The 18,892-nt window shown below is 51.6% G+C and overlaps 2 protein-coding genes across 3 annotated transcripts in view; one reads left to right on the plus strand and one right to left on the minus strand.

Moving 5' to 3' along the window:
- VARS2 (valyl-tRNA synthetase 2, mitochondrial) overlaps positions 1-9,623 on the plus strand; it is an 11,731-nt gene extending 2,108 nt beyond the window's left edge. The window contains exons 6-30 of one of the 2 annotated variants that reach the window (XM_003788986.3): positions 109-175; positions 267-364; positions 992-1,073; positions 1,242-1,361; positions 1,823-1,934; positions 2,595-2,683; positions 3,146-3,236; positions 3,435-3,562; positions 3,660-3,763; positions 3,996-4,077; positions 4,371-4,447; positions 4,534-4,609; positions 4,903-5,008; positions 5,247-5,317; positions 5,445-5,570; positions 5,795-5,899; positions 6,026-6,094; positions 6,206-6,284; positions 6,389-6,516; positions 6,650-6,802; positions 7,644-7,850; positions 8,461-8,572; positions 8,726-8,901; positions 9,064-9,192; positions 9,296-9,623. In XM_003788986.3, coding sequence (XP_003789034.1) covers positions 109-175; positions 267-364; positions 992-1,073; positions 1,242-1,361; positions 1,823-1,934; positions 2,595-2,683; positions 3,146-3,236; positions 3,435-3,562; positions 3,660-3,763; positions 3,996-4,077; positions 4,371-4,447; positions 4,534-4,609; positions 4,903-5,008; positions 5,247-5,317; positions 5,445-5,570; positions 5,795-5,899; positions 6,026-6,094; positions 6,206-6,284; positions 6,389-6,516; positions 6,650-6,802; positions 7,644-7,850; positions 8,461-8,572; positions 8,726-8,901; positions 9,064-9,192; positions 9,296-9,397 — 2,689 coding nt within the window. In that variant the 3' untranslated portion in view covers positions 9,398-9,623. The remainder of the gene's footprint in view (positions 1-108; positions 176-266; positions 365-991; positions 1,074-1,241; positions 1,362-1,822; positions 1,935-2,594; positions 2,684-3,145; positions 3,237-3,434; positions 3,563-3,659; positions 3,764-3,995; positions 4,078-4,370; positions 4,448-4,533; positions 4,610-4,902; positions 5,009-5,246; positions 5,318-5,444; positions 5,571-5,794; positions 5,900-6,025; positions 6,095-6,205; positions 6,285-6,388; positions 6,517-6,649; positions 6,803-7,643; positions 7,851-8,460; positions 8,573-8,725; positions 8,902-9,063; positions 9,193-9,295) is intronic. The other variant, XM_023512869.1, reaches the window with a different exon arrangement.
- A 1,854-nt stretch (positions 9,624-11,477) lies between these two features.
- Positions 11,478-12,061, minus strand: SFTA2 (surfactant associated 2). Its single transcript, XM_003789265.1, has 3 exons — positions 12,001-12,061; positions 11,700-11,788; positions 11,478-11,564 (listed from the first exon to the last, which is right to left on the minus strand). Exons 1-3 carry the CDS (start codon positions 12,059-12,061, stop codon positions 11,478-11,480), a joined length of 237 nt encoding a protein of 78 aa, XP_003789313.1.
- Between the last annotated feature and the right edge of the window lie 6,831 nt (positions 12,062-18,892).

Raw genomic sequence — 18,892 nt, forward strand, 5'->3', positions numbered from 1 at the left:
TGCTGTGAGCTGTGATGTCATTGCACTCTACCCAGGGGGATAGCTTGAGGCTCCGTCTCAAAAAAAAAAAAAAAGAAACATATAAGCCCAAAGGCATTTCTGTTGCAGGCACCGGATGCGTGGGGATCAAGTGCTATGGATACCTGGCTCAGATCATGCAGGAATTGCTACACAAGTATGTCTTCTGTTACATTTTCCTTTTCTTGGAAAAGTGATTTCTTCTAAAGCATCCCGACTCTCTCCATCTGGCCCTATTCTAACTTCAGGCTGTGGTGGAGAAACAACTATGGAAGGAGCGGGGAGTGAGGAGACATGAGCTGAGCCGGAAAGACTTCCTTAGGGAGGTGTGGCAGTGGAAGGAGGTGTGAGTGTGATGGGCACAACTGGAGGGGCCCAGATAGTGGGCTTGGGTCCTAGGTTCCCACCACTTTCTCCCTAACTTGTAATCCTCAGCTTTTCCTAGTATGATCCTAATTTTCTCAGAGATGAAAACTCTTGCCCTGTAGTGTTTGGTGGAGTTTCCAAGCTCTGTGTTTATGAGTGTTCATGTTATACTTACATTAAAATGTACACGTTTGTGTGTATGTATGTATATTATATATATGTATTTTTTTCTACTTACTCTATTTTCACTTACTTAGATTTCATCATTTTTGCTGCTCTGCTTGCCCATTTCCCCTCTTCCAATTCCCATGAAATTATTCTCATTCTTCTACATGGTCTATTATCATATGCTATCTTTTCTGTGAAACTTCCTTAGATTTCCCCAAATTTAACTGTCCTTCCTCTCTTCTTGATGCATCTTTTAATGTCTTACAAAGCCCCGTAATGCGGTTGTGCATCTATCTCCATTAATGTCTAGAGGCTAGATCAATGCCATTATTTACTTTTCATTTTCCTCCAGCAACTGGCATTGCTGGGGTCATTACTGGGCCTGGTATGTGGGAGGTGCTCAGGACATGTTTGCTGAAAATGACTTCTCGGCACCCAGGAAAGGTGGAGAGATCTGTGAGCAGCTACGAGCTCTGGGTGCCTCCCTGGACTGGGACCGAGATTGTTTTACCATGGATGCTGTGAGTGTTCTGTGCCTTGATCCCTGTGGGTGTTGGGGTGGGAAGGTGTGCTTGAGATCTGTGCTGGGCAGGGGGTTGAAGGGTGTGTTGGGACAGGGGAGGTGGGAATGCCTGGGTCCCTGACCACTGAGAAGTACCTGTTAGATGTGGACACTCAGGTCATTCTAGGGCTTCTCAGAGGCTGTGACGGAAGCTTTTGTGCGACTTTACAAGGCGGGGTTGTTATACCGGAATCGTCAGCTTGTCAACTGGTCATGTGCTTTAAAATCAGCTATTTCGGACATTGAGGTGAGGCACAGAAGAAGCAAGTTTGTGAGAGCTCTGGGGCAGGGTAGTCGAGTAGTTAAAAGCTCAGACTCTGGAGCCAGATTGCCTGGATTCAAATCTGAATCTTGCCTTTAACAGCTGTGTGACTTTTAGCAGGCAATTTAGCCCCTTTAAGCCTCAGCTCTTCAATCTTTATATTAGAGATAATGGAATGCCTGCATTATGGAGGTGTTGTAAAAGTTAAATGAGAATTCATGTGGATGTTCAGCACAAAACCTGGCCATGTCTTGAGTGCTCAATGAAACTTAGTAGAGCTGTGACCACCCAAGCTTTGGGTAAGGGGAGGGAGGTAGTTTCCAATCCTCCAAATGGCTTCCAGATGGATTGCAGGGAGGCTGGGCTGGAGGATGAGTGGCAGCGGGAAGCCTGGATGTGAGCTTTGCAGAAAGGTCACTCTGACACAGCTTCCTTGGCACCTCCAGGTGGAGAACCGGCCCTTGCCTGGCCGCACGGAACTTCGACTGCCTGGCTGCCCCACCCCTGTGTCTTTTGGCCTCCTTGTTTCTATTGCCTTCCCTGTGGATGGAGAGCCTGGTGAGTGTCATCCTCTGAAAGGTGGCCTTCTTACCTCAAGCCTATATTAGGCTGCTAGGAATCCATCAGTCTGTCTCCCATGTGTCCTTGGTGATGTTTGCATGGCTATGGCAGTTAGCCTGGATATTCCAGGGACATAAAAAAAAGCACATGTGATCACTGCCCTTCAAAAGCTTAGCATAATCCTAATCCAGGAAAAAGACAAAAGATCAGTTCTGAAGTGTGGCTTGTACAGTAAGTGTTCCAAAGAATTCAAAGAAGGGGAAGATCGATGAAGCTTCACAGGAAGCTTCCTGGAGGTGAGGCTGGTGCTAGCCATGAAGAATGCACAGCATTTGTGACTAGGACTCTGAGACTCTCCAGTGTCCTCTGGGCACCCAGCAAGGGCTATAGTTGGTTTTATTAATGCCACCCCCATTTCTCCCATGCAAGTTATGAAAGAATTGCTTAGCACCAGATACTCTCTCATGCCTCTGGTCATCAGCTTATGGGAAACCCTGGGCTCCTTCAAACACTCCTGATTTTCTCTAGATACTTCTGGAGGCCTGTTCCACCTTGATTGCCCCTGCCCCTTTCCCTTTCCAGTTCTACAGCCTTTAGCTATAGGAGTCAGTGGTGAGGGCTGTGACCAGCAAGAAGTGTTTGAATGTTTGTCTTCAGATGCAGAAGTCGTGGTAGGAACCACAAGGCCAGAGACGCTTCCTGGAGACATGGCTGTGGCCGTTCATCCTGATGACTCCCGATACACAGTAATAGGCAATGCGCTCCTGCACCCTGCCCCTTTTTCCTGCCTGTTAAAATGGCAGCTCCTTGTCTCCTGCTTCTACCTCCTTTTCCTAAGGTGACTTTTCTCAGCCCACCTCTTCTGTGGCTCTGCTCCTACTCCCTTTTCTCAGTTTTACACATTTTTCTCAGCTCAGAGGTTGACAACCTATGGCCTCAGCTTGTTGCTTACTTATGTGTGAGCCACACTTGTTCATTCGTATTATCTATGACTGCTGCTCTATATATTATCTGATTCTGCAGCAGTGGCAGAGTGGGGTAATTGTGAAGAGACTGAATTTGCCTCTAGGCTCAAAGCCTAAAATATTTATACTCTGGCCCCTTAGGAAAATGTGTGCTGACTTTGCCTCTTGGTTTCCACCCTCTTGTCCCTGGGGCTCTCTATCCCACCCATGTGCCTATCCCTTATCCCTCTCCCTTGTCTTCAGCATCTACATGGGCGACAGCTTCGTCACCCCTTGACAGGGCAGCTTCTGCCCCTCATCACAGACTCTGCTGTTCACCCACATGTGGGCACAGGTGAGGGAGGTTGGGGAGGGAGAGAAAATGGGGGCCCTGGGGGAGAGGGGAAGCAAGTGCTCATATAGGGTAGTCTGAACAGGTGGTGGAGGAAGCACAGAAAAGATGAGTGGGATGGGGAGGTGTGGCAGTAATGCTTTATCTGGAAAAGCAAACACCAAGTCAGGTTCAGTGCTCACTATAATTTTGCTCCCCTAGGGGCAGTGAAGGTGACTCCAGCTCATAGTCCTGCTGATGCTGAGATGGGGGCCAGACATGGCTTGAGTCCCTTGAATGTCATTGCAGAGGATGGGACCATGACTTCCCTCTGCGGGGACTGGTTGCAGGTGGTGCCAGCCTGTGTCACCCCACCTTTTGTCTTTCCTCTCTTCTCCCACTTTCTAATTTCTCTAGAGGCCTTTACTATTGCCACTTTTTCTCCAGGGTCTTCACCGATTTGTGGCTCGGGAAAAGATAATGTCTGCACTGAAGGAGCGGGGCCTGTTCCGGGGTCTCCAGAACCACCCCATGGTATTGCCCATCTGCAGGTAACATTATTTTAACTCCTGTACTAAAGGCCACCCCTGAAAGGGAGTGAATAGAGTTTAAGAGTGATAGTGGGATAGGATTTGCACTCTCCCACTAGAATACCAATTCTGTGTCAGTTTTATTCACTGCTGTATGCTCTGTACTGAGGGCCTGGCACAGAGTAGGATCTCACGTCCCTGGGAGAAGTCACAGGGCCTGTGGAGCAGTGGACTCACCCTATCTCCCTTTCAGCCGTTCCGGGGATGTGGTAGAATACCTACTGAAGAGCCAATGGTTTGTCCGCTGCCAGGAAATGGGGGACCAGGCTGCCAAGGTAAGGAAGGGCCAGGTCTGGGGCAGAGGGGAACTGGATAGAAGAAATGGCAGCCTGGAAGACCTCTTCTCCCAAGACCTCTCTAGCTGTAGTAATGGAGAGGATGTATAGGGCGGATACAAGGTGGCCCAAAGAGGGCTGGCTCATGGCCACACTCAAGCCCAGAATCTTCATTGGAGGCTTGAGAGGTCTTTTCTGAGTTTTAAAACTACCTTAGAGGCCACTTGTCCCATCGTCCCTGGAGGTGCATAGCTGCAGGAAGGGAAGCACTGTAAAGTCCCTGTTCCCTCCAGGCTGTGGAGTCAGGGGCCCTGGAGCTCAGCCCAGCCTTCCACCGAAAGAACTGGCAGCACTGGTTTTCCCACATTGGGTAAGGGTAAGGTGGAGGGGGGTCTCATGGAGATAGGGGAGGGTTTCACTGGTTATGCTGAGACATCAGTGATGTCCTCTTGGCAGGGACTGGTGTGTCTCTCGGCAGCTTTGGTGGGGCCATCAGATCCCAGCCTACCTGGTCATAGAGGAGCATGTGGAGGTGGGTAGGAGGGGGCTACCGGGAGGGCTGGGTGTATAGAGGGAGCCTCAGCCCAGGAGTCAAAGAGGACTCCTGGGGCTGTCCCAGTTCCTGCCTGTTAATGTGCTTCATGGTCTTAGTCATGTAACCCACTACATGACTACATGATCAAAGCTTGCTGAACTGGCATTTCTTCATCTCATTCCTGGAGGGGGCTGGCCTCTCTGAGACCACAGAGAATGCAAAAGCCAGTGGCATTTTATACCTGTCCACTGTTCTTCTTTACTCTTTTCCACCCCTTACTTCTTTTGTAGGGTGACAGGGAAGACTGTTGGGTAGTTGGGAGGTCAGAGGCTGAGGCCAGAGAGGTAGCAGCGGAATTGACAGGGAGACCAGGGGCGGAACTGGTCCTGGAGAGGGGTGAGTGCCTGAGCCTACGAGTGGAGGGCAGGGGAAGGACAGGAAGGGGAGGGATGGGCTGGGTGCCTGGACCTTTGAGAGGAGCAGACATTGGGTGGAGGTAGGGTCAGGATAGCTGGGAATGGAGCCAAAGGTGAGACCTCTAGCCTCTAGGGCTGAGGTTGGCCTAGAAAGGTGGGCAGCAAAGGTCTGAGGTTAGCTGAGGTTCCATCTCTTCCTCTTCCTTTCTGTTTTCTAGACCCTGATGTCCTGGACACATGGTTCTCTTCGGCCCTATTCCCCTTTTCTGCCCTGGGCTGGCCCCAAAAGGTGAGGCTGATTGATAGGATGAAGGTAAAGATGGGGCTGATGAAGAAGAGCTGGCTGGGACCCCACAGAGGCTTGAGAGGAGCCAGGGGCTGGGCCTCAGACCTTTTAGCACTCTTGTCTCTCCTAGACCCCAGACCTTGCTCGTTTCTACCCCCTGTCACTTTTGGAAACGGGCAGTGACCTCCTGCTGTTCTGGGTGGGCCGAATGGTTATGCTGGGGACCCAGCTTACGGGGCAGCTCCCCTTCAGCAAGGTAACAGACCACAGTGCTCTGCCCTTTTCTGTGACCCCCCAATTCTCCCCCAACCTTGTTCTCCTTTCTCCCAAGCCCTAATGTGGTGCTTTCCATGTTCCCAATGCCTTTTTCCTGATTCTTTTCCCACCCTAGCCCCTGAAGTATGCAGGCCAGAGGTCCCAAGGGCCCCTCCAAGGAAAGGCTCTCAAAGTCCCTTCTGCTGACCCCCTCCACACCCCCAGGTGCTGCTTCATCCCATGGTTCGGGATAGACAGGGCCGGAAGATGAGCAAGTCCCTAGGGAATGTGCTGGACCCACGAGACATCATCAGTGGGGTGGAGCTGCAGGTACGGTGGAGAACTGGCTGTGGGGCAGGGTCTGTGGGAGAGAGGAGAGGAGGGGAGGCTGAGGAGAGGTATGAGGTCAGTGGTGTGACCCCTCTAGAGGCAGGGCCTTCAACCCCCTATTCCTAGGTGCTGCAGGAAAAACTGAGAAGTGGGAACTTGGACCCCACAGAGTTGGCCATTGCAACTGCGGCACAGGTGAGTCGCTGGTGTCTGTCCCCACGGCTGTAGCTCTCAGCCACTGGTTTCATCTGCAACCCAGGCTCTGGTCTGCAGCCTCATGGGCTACCCTTCTTTCTCCGGTTGCAGGAAAAAGACTTTCCTCATGGGATTCCCGAGTGTGGGACAGATGCCCTGAGATTTGCACTCTGCTCCCATGGAGTCCTGGGTAAGGCCTGGTGAGAGGCGTTGGGTGAGCAGAGGGTCCTTGTTCAGGATCTGGACTGACTGCTGTTGTGCCCAGTGCAGATTCCCTCAATTCTCTCCCTCCAGGGGGCGACTTGCGTCTGTCTGCCTCTGAGGTCCAGAGCTACCGACATTTCTGCAACAAGATCTGGAACGCCCTGCGCTTTATCCTCAATGTCCTAGGGGAGAAGTTTGTGCCACAGCCTGCAGAGGAGGTGAGTGGGAGCAGAGGGGCCTTGGAGTGGGGTTTGGAAGGCATCTAAGGGGTGAAATTGACATCTGGAAGGAAAGGAAGCAGGGCAGTGGGAGGCCCAGCCATCCTAGTCCTTAGGCCTTGTCTGCCTGCAGCTGTCTCCCTCCTCCCCCATGGACGCCTGGATCCTGAGCCGCCTTGCCCTCGCTGCCCAGGAGTGTGAGCGGGGCTTCCTTGCCCGGGAGCTCTCACTGGTGACCCATGCCCTGTACCACTTCTGGCTCCACAACCTTTGTGATGTATACCTGGTAAGTGAGGCTGGGCAAGGCGTGGCATTCTCACTCTCCAGACCTGCTTCTGACTCCCTAGAAGTCAAGTTCCACAGCTAGAATTCCCAAGTGCTTTAGTTCCTATTGTCCTTTCAGGACAGAGAAGTAGAGGAGGCAGGGAAGTCTTAATTCTTCTCTTCTGGAGTCTGCAGCAGAGCCAGGCACTGTTGCCTGCCTGTCGCCTGGCGGGAGGGGAGGAGAGAGAGACTTCTAGAAAACAATCTGGGAGATAAGGGTTAGAAGTCTCCGGAGGAAGATGTTTCCAGTCCTGTAGTTGCTGGGTTTGGCCCGTAGGCAGCTGTATGCTGAGAGGCCTGGGAGGGAGCAAGCAGTGGTCTTTGGACCAGGGGTTCTCACACCAGGTCCCATGTCTGAAGCACATGGAGGGCTTGTTGACCACAGATTGCCTGGCCACCCCCAGAAGAGCTCCTACAGCAGGTGAAGGTGAAGGGGGATGGGGGGGGTGTCTTGAATGTTCATTTTTTGTCACAGGTAATGCTGACACTGGTGGCTCTAGCCCTGGCTCAACCTTACTAAAAACCTATGACCCCTTTTGATAAGTAAAAAACTCATTTTTCCCCCCTAAACTACGCATTTCCTTGGAAGTCTTACTCTCACCCACTGCTATGTGGGATTTCCCCTCCTGCACAGCTGTTCACATGCTCCAGAGCGTGTCCTGAGATGCCTGGTGGTATCAGAAGTGCTGAATGGTTCTGCCTGTCCCTCCTTCCCAGGACTTACAGCACTCCCCACTTGTGGGTGGGAACAGTGACTGTGGAGGCCATGGGCCTGTCTTCTGATCTGATGGCTTTCTCCCCAGGAGGCTGTAAAACCTGTACTGTGGCGCTCGCCCTGTCCCCCGGGACCCCCTCAGGTCCTGTTCTCCTGCGCTGATCTTGGCCTCCGTCTCCTTGCTCCACTGATGCCCTACCTGGCTGAAGAGCTCTGGCAGAGGCTGCCCCCAAGGCCTGGCTGCCCTAATGCCCCCAGTATATCAATTGCCCCCTACCCCAGTGCTCAAAACTTGGTGAGTCACAGGTCCGTGACATCTTGGAGTGGGACTGCTGGGGAAGGTTTGCTGCTGTGGGTCATTTGCAATAGTGATTTGTACTTTACTGTAGAGCCTTGTTCCTGCAGTGCTGCTGGGATTGGGGACAGTATTAATGAGTGGTCATGAGCAGGACAGTGTTGCCAAACTGATACTAGCCATGAGACTGTGCATCTGTAAAATGGGGACAGGACTAGTGCATGTCATTGTTGTGATAAGGATGAGATGAGTTAATACAGGGTGTCCCCAAAGTCTTGGTGCAGCTTTGATAGAAGTATAAATGCTACAAAAAATTATTTTAAAGTTCAGTGGTTTCTTCTATGCTTATTTGGCTTGTGAATTTTGAATAATATATTTAAAATTTTAATTTATTTTTGGTAGTTTGCTATCTTCAATCAGAACACTGAACATCTATAGCCTATTAGATGACTTCACTCTTTACCATGTTTGGGATGGTGGATTTTGTGTGCGGTGTTGAGGACAGACCCTGTTGCCTAAGGAGATGGGGTGCTTGGGTTGGGATAGAGTTAGGAGGGTTGGTGCTGAGTCTCCCCAAAGCCCCTGCCAACTCTGGGCCCCGCATTGCCAGGAGCACTGGCGCCAGCCGGAGCTGGAGCAGCGCTTCTCCCAAGTCCAGGAGGTTGTACAGGCACTGAGGGCTCTCCGAGCCTCGTACCAACTCACCAAGGCCCGACCCCAAGGTAGGCACATCCTGGAGTTCTGGGTCCCCGCAGGAAGATGGGACTGGTGGGGAAAAGGGAGGGTCTAGAGGGCAGATCCCCATTTGTAGGCACAGGATGGGAAAAAAGGCAGGGGCAGAGCCTTGACCCTGATGGTTTCCCTCACCTCCTCAGTGTTGCTGCAGAGCTCTGATCCTGGGGAGCAGGAACTCTTCAAGGCCTTCCTTGAGCCTCTGAGTACTTTGGGCCGCTGTGGAGCTGTGGACCTCTTACCTCCAAGTGCTGCAGCTCCCTCTGGGTGGGCCCAGGCTTCACTAAGTGAAACAGTTCAGGTCTATATGGAGCTGCAGGTGACCAGAGGGAATGGGAAGGGAGAAGAGGGAGGGCTTGGAAGAATTTTGGGAGGCAGGGAAGGGCTGGGCACTATAAAAGTCAGATGGGGCGTTAGAATGGAGAGGATGGGGGCCTTGGGCAGGTACAGATGTCTGAGCCTTCTCACTGTTCATATCCAGGGCCTGGTGGACCCTCAGACCCAATTACCTCTGCTAGCTGCCCGAAGGCACAAGTTGCAGAAGCAGCTTGATGGCCTCATATCCAGGACCCCATCTGAAGGGGAAGCAGAGACTCAGAGGCAACAAAGGGTGAGGCCCAGGGGGGGCCCCCAGGAATTCTGGCTCACTGAGAGACTATGAGCTGGGAGTGGTGAGCCTCATACCTGGATCCTCAACGTCTCTTCCCTCCCAGCTTTCTTCCCTCCAGTTGGAATTGTCAAAACTGGACAAGGCGGCCTCTCACCTCCGGCAGCTGATGGATGAGTCTCCAGCCCCAGGGAGCTCTGAGCTCTAATTCTCCATCCCTGGAAGTCTTCCTCAAGACATATCCTTGAGGACAAATGGATTTGTCAGCAAGGGGACATCAGAGACTACGAAGTCCACCTCCATTTTGTAAACGAGAAGACAGACGGGCTTGGTTGCAGTGACTTGTGTCCCTGAGATGCTATGTGCCCAGCCTCCCCCTGTGTAGTCCTACAAAGTTAGAGAATGAGATTCTGATAAACTTTAAAAATCCCAAACATGTTTGCCTGTAGTCCTTGTATGCCCCTTTCCCCTCGTGGTGACTTTCTTGCCTCTCATTTGTCCCCTGAGAGCTTGATCTGGGAAAAGAAAAGGGCTTCCTCATTGGAGGAGGAGCTTTCTAGTAAGTGGTCGGGGGAGGGCACAATGACCCCAAGTCTACCTGCTTCCTTACTGACAGTGTCCTGGCTTCTGTAGGCTCTTCCCCTCCACTTCTAACCAAATAGAAGCTTTGCTGCTCCTTGCCTTATCCCCAGAGGTTCTGAGAGAAGCAGGATTTCCTCCAGGCCTGAGGGGTTGGAGGGTGCTGGGGATGGCATGTTCCAGAGATCATAGCACCAGGGATACTGCCAGCCCTTGACTGAATTAAACACTCAAAACCACCTTATCCTCCCAAACACCATCTCATCTCAGTGGAATTCAGGCCTTTCCATGCCCAAGGTACATTCTGTTCAACAGTTCCAAGTAGTAATGTGAGACAGAGGTCTTGCTGTGTTGCCTAGGTTGGTCTTGAACTTCTGGCCTGAGAAGTGTCCTCCCTCCTGGGCCTCCCAAAGTGCTAGGGTTATAGTGAGCTTCCATACCTGGCCTCTCCCACTTTCTGTGCTCCTCTCATCTTCAGGAATGCTCCATGCTGAGCACCTTCTCTTCCTTCCTCCAAAGGAGTCAGTTTCCAGTTTCATAGGATGATGATGGAGGGGTGGTATGGTGGGCACAGAGCAATCTTTCCATTCCCCCCAGCTGCCAAGTCTGGGTTGTAAGTTCGTGCATTGTGAGAGCTGATAAGTCAAGATAATCTTGAGGGAAGACTTAGGTGAGTGCCTGCCTCAAAAAAATCAGGATAAGGTGGACCCTGGTCCCCCAGGGGACTAGGACTTCTGTATTGGGAGTCAGTTCACCTACTATGTGACAGGCTGTGATGTGTCCCTAGGTAGCTTACCTGTGTGACCCTCTCAACAATCCAATGGTTCAGGTGCCATTATTGTCCCCATTTTGCAGGTAAAAAAGCCAAGGCTCTGAGAGGATAAGAAACATGCCCAAGACTCAACTGTCAGCCTATGTGATCTCATGTTCATGTGGCCAGCCAGCATGAGCTCAGCAACTGGCTTCTCTTCTCCATCACTTGTGCCCAGCCAGCCATCCTGATCTCACACCTGAGCAGCCTCCCCCCACCTCCAGCCCTGACTGGCCTGTGTGGCTCCCTGGTCAAGAGGACCATGTCCTAGAGATGTTCTGTCCATATCCCTGTCTCAGGTTCTAGATCCCCTATCCCAAAGCTTAAGCAAAGGGGGATTAAATTGAAATCTTGCTTCAACCAAGACATCTGGGGCCTGACCTCTCCACAGCTATTGGGGGTCAGACAAGTGACTTGCCCTCTCTACACTTCAATTTCCTCATCTGTAAAATGAGACATGATACCTGTTATGCTGCATCCAAGATTGCTGCAAGTGTTGCGGTGGGAAAGCAGGGATTCATCAATGTTGCCTCCCTTTATTCCCAGGTATTCTGAAGATCTCAATTTGAAGTATGTGTCTCTCTGTGTGTGTGTGTGTGTGTGTGTGTGTAGGGTATATCCCCAAACAAATGCCCAGATTCCTGCTATGCCTTTGACACTGGTGTTGAGGGACAGGGTGTCCATCCTGGAACTCTTCTAGAGGCTCAGCAGGTTAAAATCAGAGACCTGGGCATCCAAATCCCTTTCCCTGCTGGCCCTGGGCTCATAAACCCACAGCATCAAGTCCTTGAATTCTCCATATGGTATTTATTGTCACTCAGCAGGGTGAGGGCCTCTTGGAAGACAGGGTCAAGGCATGCCAAATGCCCCAGCCAGGAGAGACACAAGCTTTAATGGCTCAGGCATAGCAGATGCTGTGGTGTGGGGATCCTGCATGGTGGAGGGTGATGTTGGTCCTTGAAGGCAGATGGAGGAGGAGGCAGAGCTGGGGAACAAAGGGTCAGAGAATGCGGTGTAAGAGAGCGCCTCACCTCCACCCCTGGCCAGCCAGGTGCCAGCAGAGAGGCCCCAACTAACTCAGAAACACACAGCCCCATCCACTCACCTCCCAAAGAACTACCTTTTTGAGCAATTCCAGGAAACTGGAATCATATGAAAAGTTTGCCAGAGAAGACTTCTTTAGCTTCAGTTGCAAAGTCATACCTGGCCCTGGGAATCCAAAAGTATGGCTTAGGACCTGGCAGTGAGGGCCAGTTCCCTCTGAGATGCAGGTACCCTCCTGCCCTCACCCTCAGTTTCTCTTCCCTGACAGTGCCCCTCCAGAACCTCTCAGAAGTTCAGGACTAGGTGCCTCTCTCTTTCAGAGGCCACTCCCCATCTCTTGCCATGAGGACCCAGGTGCCCAGTCCTCCAGCCCCCACCTGTTCCACACGAGTTGCCAAGGAGAGTCAGGAGGAGGATGAGACACAGCCTGGACCGCATTGTGGCCACCTAACTTCTGAGATGGAAGATACCAAAGTTCCTGTGGCTTCTCCGGCTAGGTTTCCTTTAGGCACTCCACTCGGCCCTTAGCATGGGCTTCTGGGGGAAATGGGAGTGGGGATCTGGGCAACTGGATTTTCCAGTTCTCCCAGTAAGGCCCTTAAGGCCCAGGAGAGGGTCATTCACTAGGCTCTGGGGGAAAATAGAGGGTGGCCCCTCTCTTCAACTCTGTGCTCCACCCTTCCCCATGTCTCTAGACTTCAGGGGGTGGGGACTGGCCCTACAGAGAGGGAGACTGAGAGTGAAGTGGGGACCAGGGAGGTGTTCCTCCTGCAGGTGTCTGCGCTCCACCCAAGCCTAGGCCTCCCATGGCTCTTTAGGGATTAATTATTAACTACAGTTAATTTTCTCCACTCTTGCCACCAAAGGGCTTAGGAATGTGGGCTCAAAAGGGAGGGGTGGATTAGGCCAATTTTCTTTCCAAACCCAGGTATCCTGCTTCCCCAGCCTCAGTGGCTTTCTAGGTGAGGAATCTGGGTAACAGGGAACTTCCGCCTCTAAATGTTTTGTTTTAGTCACTCTAACACATCCTAGGTGCTTGGGTGGAGACATGAGTCTCTTCAAATATCCTCTCATGCCTTTTTTTTTTTTTTTGGAGACAGTCTTATTGCTTCTCAGCCTTTTGGCTAAGATCAAGTGTGTTAACAGAGTCCCACTCTGTTGCCCTGGGTAGAGTGTTGTGACATCATAGCTCACAGCAACCTCAAACTCTTGGGTTCAAGCAATCCTCTTACTTCAGCCTCCTGAGCAGCTAGAATATAGGTGCCTGCCACAACACTGGCTAGTTTTTCTATTTTTTATTAGAGACAGGGTCTTGCTGTTGCTCATGCTGGTCTTGAACTCCTGAGCTCAAGCAATTCACTCACCTTGGCCTCCCAGAGTGCTAGGATTATAGGTGTGAGCCACCGCGCCTGGCCTCCTCCCATCCCCAGGGATGTCCACCTGCTCCCACCCAAGACCCTTGTGCACAGGCACTCAGAAAGGCAAGCACAAGGATGGACCTGTAGAAGGAATTACTGCCCTTCTTTAAAAACCGTGAGAGTAAGCAGGGAGGGTGAGTGACTTGGGAAGGTCAGTGGCAGAGACACTAGAAGCCAACCCTCATTGTGCCAGACACACAAGGACAAGCTCAGGGGACTGACACATGAGCCACATAAATCTGCTTGAACATGAGCACATAGGGCACAGGCCTGCTGCATCCACTTTCATTCTGCAAGGCTGGTGGGACTGAGCACAGAGGGATAGAGGCAGAAAGAGCACTGGGCAGTCAGAGAAGCCATAAACAAGACCAGGGAAATGGAGTGACACAGACACAGCCACACCATAAACGTAAAGGGAGGCATCTGGGGACTCCTGGACTTGCACTGGAGAGCAAGTGACTACATGGTAAACTGAGGACTAGAAGAGCAGTGAATGTAGGGAAGTGAGCCAGGGCCAAAGGGGAGAAGGCAGAGAGATCCTTCTCAGAGGAAGTGAGGGGGCTCCCTTCTCTTTCCTAGCTGGTCTTCCCACCTTTTTATAGGCTCATCACAAAGTTATTTCTTTCAATGCTCATATGACCCTTTGAAGTAGGTACTAGAGTACCACTGGTTTGTTAAGTGAGAAGACTAAGACTTAGGTCTTGGGACTTGCTGGACAAAGAGAATGCACAGCCCAGCTTGATTCTGGTGCAGATTTTCAGCCCAGTGCTGATCAGGGTGGTCTGGCTCCAGAGCTGGGCTCTGACTTTTCACATTGTGCTATCTGTTCTCCTTTTCCACTCCCCTGCAAAAGCAATGCAGCTGTTGTCCACTCAAGAGATGGCTTTGGTGTTTGTCCTCTCAACTTGCCCTGAAGGCTCCTGAGGGTTATACCTAGACAGCCCTAGGCCCCAATGCACTCCCACAACCCTAACTCCCAAGACCTCCTCCCCAAGGGGCCCATATATCCTGACCCCCAGTGGTTATACTTCTAGGAGCAAGAGGAGGACCTTGGAATAGAAGCTTGGGTCTCCTTGTTTCAAGGAGGGTCTGGGATGGGCTGTGAACCAACTTACACCAAGGGGACAGGTCCCTAGTTTGGGAAGAGCCCAAGCGCCAGGTGGGGAGTGATCAGGCGCTTCCTGGGATCAGCTGGGACAGGTTAATCCCCTGGGACAGCTTGGTGGCCTCTCCCTGGATATGGAGATTCTGGTGTTGATGGAGGCCCTGGCACACCTGGCTCTTGTAATAGTCCCCAGAGCCTTTAAAGAGCCTGGGAGATGGGCCAGGCCAAGACCATCAACTGGCACCATGGATGCTGCGCTGCTGCTGCTGCTTCTAGGGCTACAGGCCTTGGTCAGATGTGGTGAGCATCTGGTACTGGGCATGGGTTCGTAGGGGAGGATGTGGACTTGGGACCCAGGGAGATGGCCAACTCTTCTAACCCCATCCTACTGTTTCTCTTCTTCTTCCAACAGCTCAGCTGACCCCTGCCATAATATCTGGAAGTCTCCCTGCTGTCTCTGGAGATCTCCCCACTGTCTCTGGAGGTCTCCCCTTGGTCTCTGCAGGTCTCCCCACTGTCTCTGGAGGTCTCCCTGCTGTCTCTGGAGGTTTCCCTGCTGTCTCTGGAGATCTCTCCTCTGTCTCTGTGGGTCTCCCCTCTGTCTCTGTGGGTCTCCCTTCTATCTCTGCGGGTCTCCCTGCTGTCTCTGGAGGTCTCCCTGCTGTCTCTGTGGGTCTCCCTTCTGTCTCTGTAGGTCTCCCTTCTGTCTCTGAAGGAACCCCCACTGTCTCTGCAGGTCTCCCTGCTATTTCTGGAGGTCTCCCCACTGTCTCTGGAAGTCTTCCCACTGTCTCTGGAGGAACTCTCACTATCTCTGCAGGTCTCCCCGCTGTCTCTGGAAGTCTCCCCGCTGTCTCTGTAGGTCTCCCTGCTATCTCTGGAAGTCTTCCCACTGTCTCTGCAGGTCTCCCTGCGGTCTCTGGAAGTCTCCCCACTGTCTCTGTAGGTCTCCCCGCTGTCTCTGGAAGTCTCCCCACTGTCTCTGCAGGTCTCCCCACTGTCTCTGGAATTCTTCCCACTGTCTCTGCAGGTCTCCCTGCTGTCTCTGGAAGTCTTCCCACTGTCTCTGGAGGAACCCCCACTGTCTCTGCAGGTGTCTCTACTGTCTCTGAGAGTTTCTCAACAGTTTCTTCAACTTTGGGGGGTTTTCCCAGTAGTCCTCAGACTTCGGCTCCGACTGTTTCTGGGAGCATTTCAGGATCAGTCTCCACACCATCAGGTGATATTGCTGTTGCTCAGCCCATCTTCAGAGAGCCCTTTAGCTTGGCCTGTACTGTAGCTGTGGGGTGGGGCTTCCTGTGCTCTCACAGTAAGTCTGGTGTGGTTTCCTAGGAGCCTCACTGGATGCAGCTCCCTAGTCTTTGTGACTAGCCTCTCTTTCTGGTTTTCAATTTAGTAACTTTTTCTCTGGTGATTAGTGCCTTTTATATCTTGCCTAGGACATTTTTTGCCTAGTTTGAGATCATGAAAATATTCTGTGCATTCCTCCAGAAACTTTATTATTTTAGCTTTCAAATTTAAGCCTGTGATCTATTTCAGCTTAATCTCTGTGTGTAGAGTAAGGTAGAGGTCAAGGTTCACACTTTTGCCCCCTTACAAATATCCAGTTATCCCAGAGCCATTTATTTCAGACCCTCCCCTGTCCCTACCACTGAATCCTTAGAGCACATTTCCTGAAAGATGGAATCTGTGTGGGTCTACCTATCAGTTCTCACTCCACTGTCACAGTGCTTAAGGATGGCAGCTCAGTAGCAAGTCTTAGGTGACCCACTTTTTTTTGTTTAAAGATTATCTTGGCTAGTCTTAGAGCTTTTATTTTCATAGAATCAGTTCATCAGTTTCTGCCCACAACTTGCCAGGGTCTTGATTGTGAGTGTGTTGGATGTGGCTTCTGCTTGGCTCTCACTCAGATCTCTTCTAGCCAGTTCTTCCTTCTGCCCTCCTAGGATCTGCCTCCCCCATGGCTCCTGGAACTGCTCCAACTACTCCGGGGACTTCTGCATCAAGTATGGCTGTCACAGGAGGTTCTACTGCCACAACGGCTGGAGCAGCCACCACATCCGCTGGGCTTAGTCTCTTGACCAGTAAGGTGCTCTCATTGGCATTGGGTCACTTACAGACAAAGGTTGATTGGGCCTATGCTCTCTTATTCCCTTGCAGCCACCTCTGGCCCCTGAGGAGGAGTTTAGGGACAGTCATCAGTGCCCTACTTTCAACTGCATTTTGAGCCTGTCTGAAGATGTCTCTTAAACCTCTTAAAGGGGTTTTGTTGCCCTCTCGCATCTCTGGTCAGACCAGTGGCCAGATATCTGTTCCCTGACTGTTTTCTCAAAACGTTATCATCTTTCTTTCTCATGGCCCAATCTGTCCGCCTAGTGCAGGAAACATCCCCTCCAGAGAGTCTGCTCTCCTCCCTCCCTCTGTCTTTCTCCTCTCCTCCCCTTTGTTCTTAGAAGAGGGATCTTGGGGAGCCCCCCACCAGAAAGTCTGAGGGCAGGAAATGAGTGGTGGGAAGACAGGACAACAGGCTCTGGTTTCTCTAAGGGCCAGAATCAGGGTGGGGAAGAGGGAGGATGGGGCTCCAAGGAAGCAGAGGACCCCCTTGGGACCCTCACAGTCTAGAGGCGTCATAGATCCAGGGACATGAACAACAGAGTCTGAGACCTGGAGGGGGTTCAGAAAGGAGAGGTGTTTATGTCCATGAGGAGTTTAGGGACCAACAGACATATCCACAGGTGTTGGGGAAGAGGTGACTGGGGCTTAGATTGAACCCCTTTAAAACATCCTTCATTGAGATTCTGCTTCCAAGATGACAGGAGAGAACACAGATGATACAGAGATGTGTTCTCAGAGTCACACAGACATCAGAGTCACAGAGAGAAAGACAGAAAGTCATGGAGGGCAGTCGGGGTGTCGGAGGATGGAAGTGCCACCTACCTCAGTCACTGTCTCTCTCTTTGTGCCTCAGGTCGGGAGCCTCAGAAGGATTCTGTCCCAGACTGGGCCATTGTTTTGATCACTATCACTCTAGTGGCAGCAATTGTCAGCCTAATGTATGGTATCAAGAAGGTGAGTGAAGCTGTGGTCCAGATGTTTGGGTCCCCAAGGCTAGTGGGGATGGGACCTGGCATTCAGGGACTCCAAGGAGCATAGGCTTCATCTTGCTTGCTTGGGGACGGGGTGAGGGGGAGGGCAGGAATCCTGATCCTGAGAGGCATCACTGGCCTGGCAGGAATGGGGAGGTATGGCCATCGAAAGAGGTTGGGGAGTGCTGGGGGCTGAGCAGCCCACAAAGACACTAGACACAGTTCCACACAATGAAGAGCCCACTCTGTGCAGCCACACTAATAGCAGGGTTCTGGACCTGGCTCTGCCACTATAGCTACATGACCTTTGTGCAAGTTACCTAACCCCTCTGTTATCCAGATTCTCCATAAACACTAAGTAATATTTAAACAGCACATACTATGTGCTAGGTGATGGACATCTTTTAGTTCACATTAACCTAGTGATACTGGTCATATAATTATCCTTCATTTTACAGATAAGGTAATTAAGTTCTGGATAAAATGAGGACACTGGCATCCATCTCAAAGGGTGGTTGAGAGGAGCAAATGAGTTTACACCTGTGAAGTGCTTAGAGGTGCGAGGCACATAGTAAGTGCCCACTACACAGACTCATTCATTGTCATGACTAGGAGTTGTGCTCAAAAAGAAACACCCAGCACCTGGGTTGTTGGGGGAGGCAGCTGTCCCTGGGAAGGGCTGGGGCTGGCCAGCAGGTTCCGGGATCCCTCAGTTAACCCACCCTGACATCCCTCATCCCTTGCAGGCCTGCCAGTTCCGGAAGGAGATGAGTCTGGGGTGTAGCTGTGGCTCTGTGACCCCCTACAGCTGCCACCATGAGGCTACCAGCCAGCACTATTCTGTCAAATGAAAGGCGGCTCAGGGTGGCTGAAGGCACCTCCTCTTTGGCTTTCCTTCTTCCCATCCCAAGTAGACTCATTCCAGCCCACCTGCCCCATTCACCCTGGCTGGGACCATTTCCTACAGGTGGATTCCTGGTATCACTGGCCTCCCAGGTCTCCTCTACCAATAGTGGAAGGGGAAGTCCAATTCTGAACCTGAGAAGGAGCTCCCCTCACACCTCCCTCCTTAGGAAGCCCCCTGAGGACAGGAACCCTCCTCTGTGATCCTTCCTCATACCACTCTGAGAGGGTAGTAGGCACAGTTCTTGCTAAATAAACCAGCACTTCCTCCATTTGTCTCCCAGTCATCATGTATCTGCCCAAGTGCACTGGTTTTGTGACTGTGCAGGCACCAAAGGGCCAAGTTTGGTCCACTTACCAGGTGTGTGACTTGGACAGGTCTTCTCCCTCATCTGAGGCTTGTTTATCCACATTACTAAATGAAGAAGATACTGCCAACCTCATAAGTTATAATATAACCCACAGGCAAGGTGCTTAGCACATGCTGCAGTGCAGAGAAATGCCCAAACATCAGTAGTTAGCAGGGTTGTCTCTTAACCTCTAGCTCAGACAAAATAAGATCAGTTTACTGTAAGAGACCATGTTGGGCCTCTACCTACCCCAAAGTTCCTCCTCCCCAGAAGCCTGAGTCCTCAGGGTGGAGTTAGGGAAGAGAAGTAAAGGGAATGTTTATCCACAAATACTGATTAATGCTTATTCCAAAGCAGAGATTCTCAACTTTAGCACTACTGACATACTGGGCTGGATAGTTCTTCAT

This window comes from Otolemur garnettii, unplaced genomic scaffold, assembly GCF_000181295.1.
Source record: "Otolemur garnettii isolate 467f Iridium unplaced genomic scaffold, OtoGar3 scaffold00031, whole genome shotgun sequence".
Taxonomy (NCBI): Eukaryota; Metazoa; Chordata; class Mammalia; order Primates; family Galagidae; genus Otolemur; species Otolemur garnettii.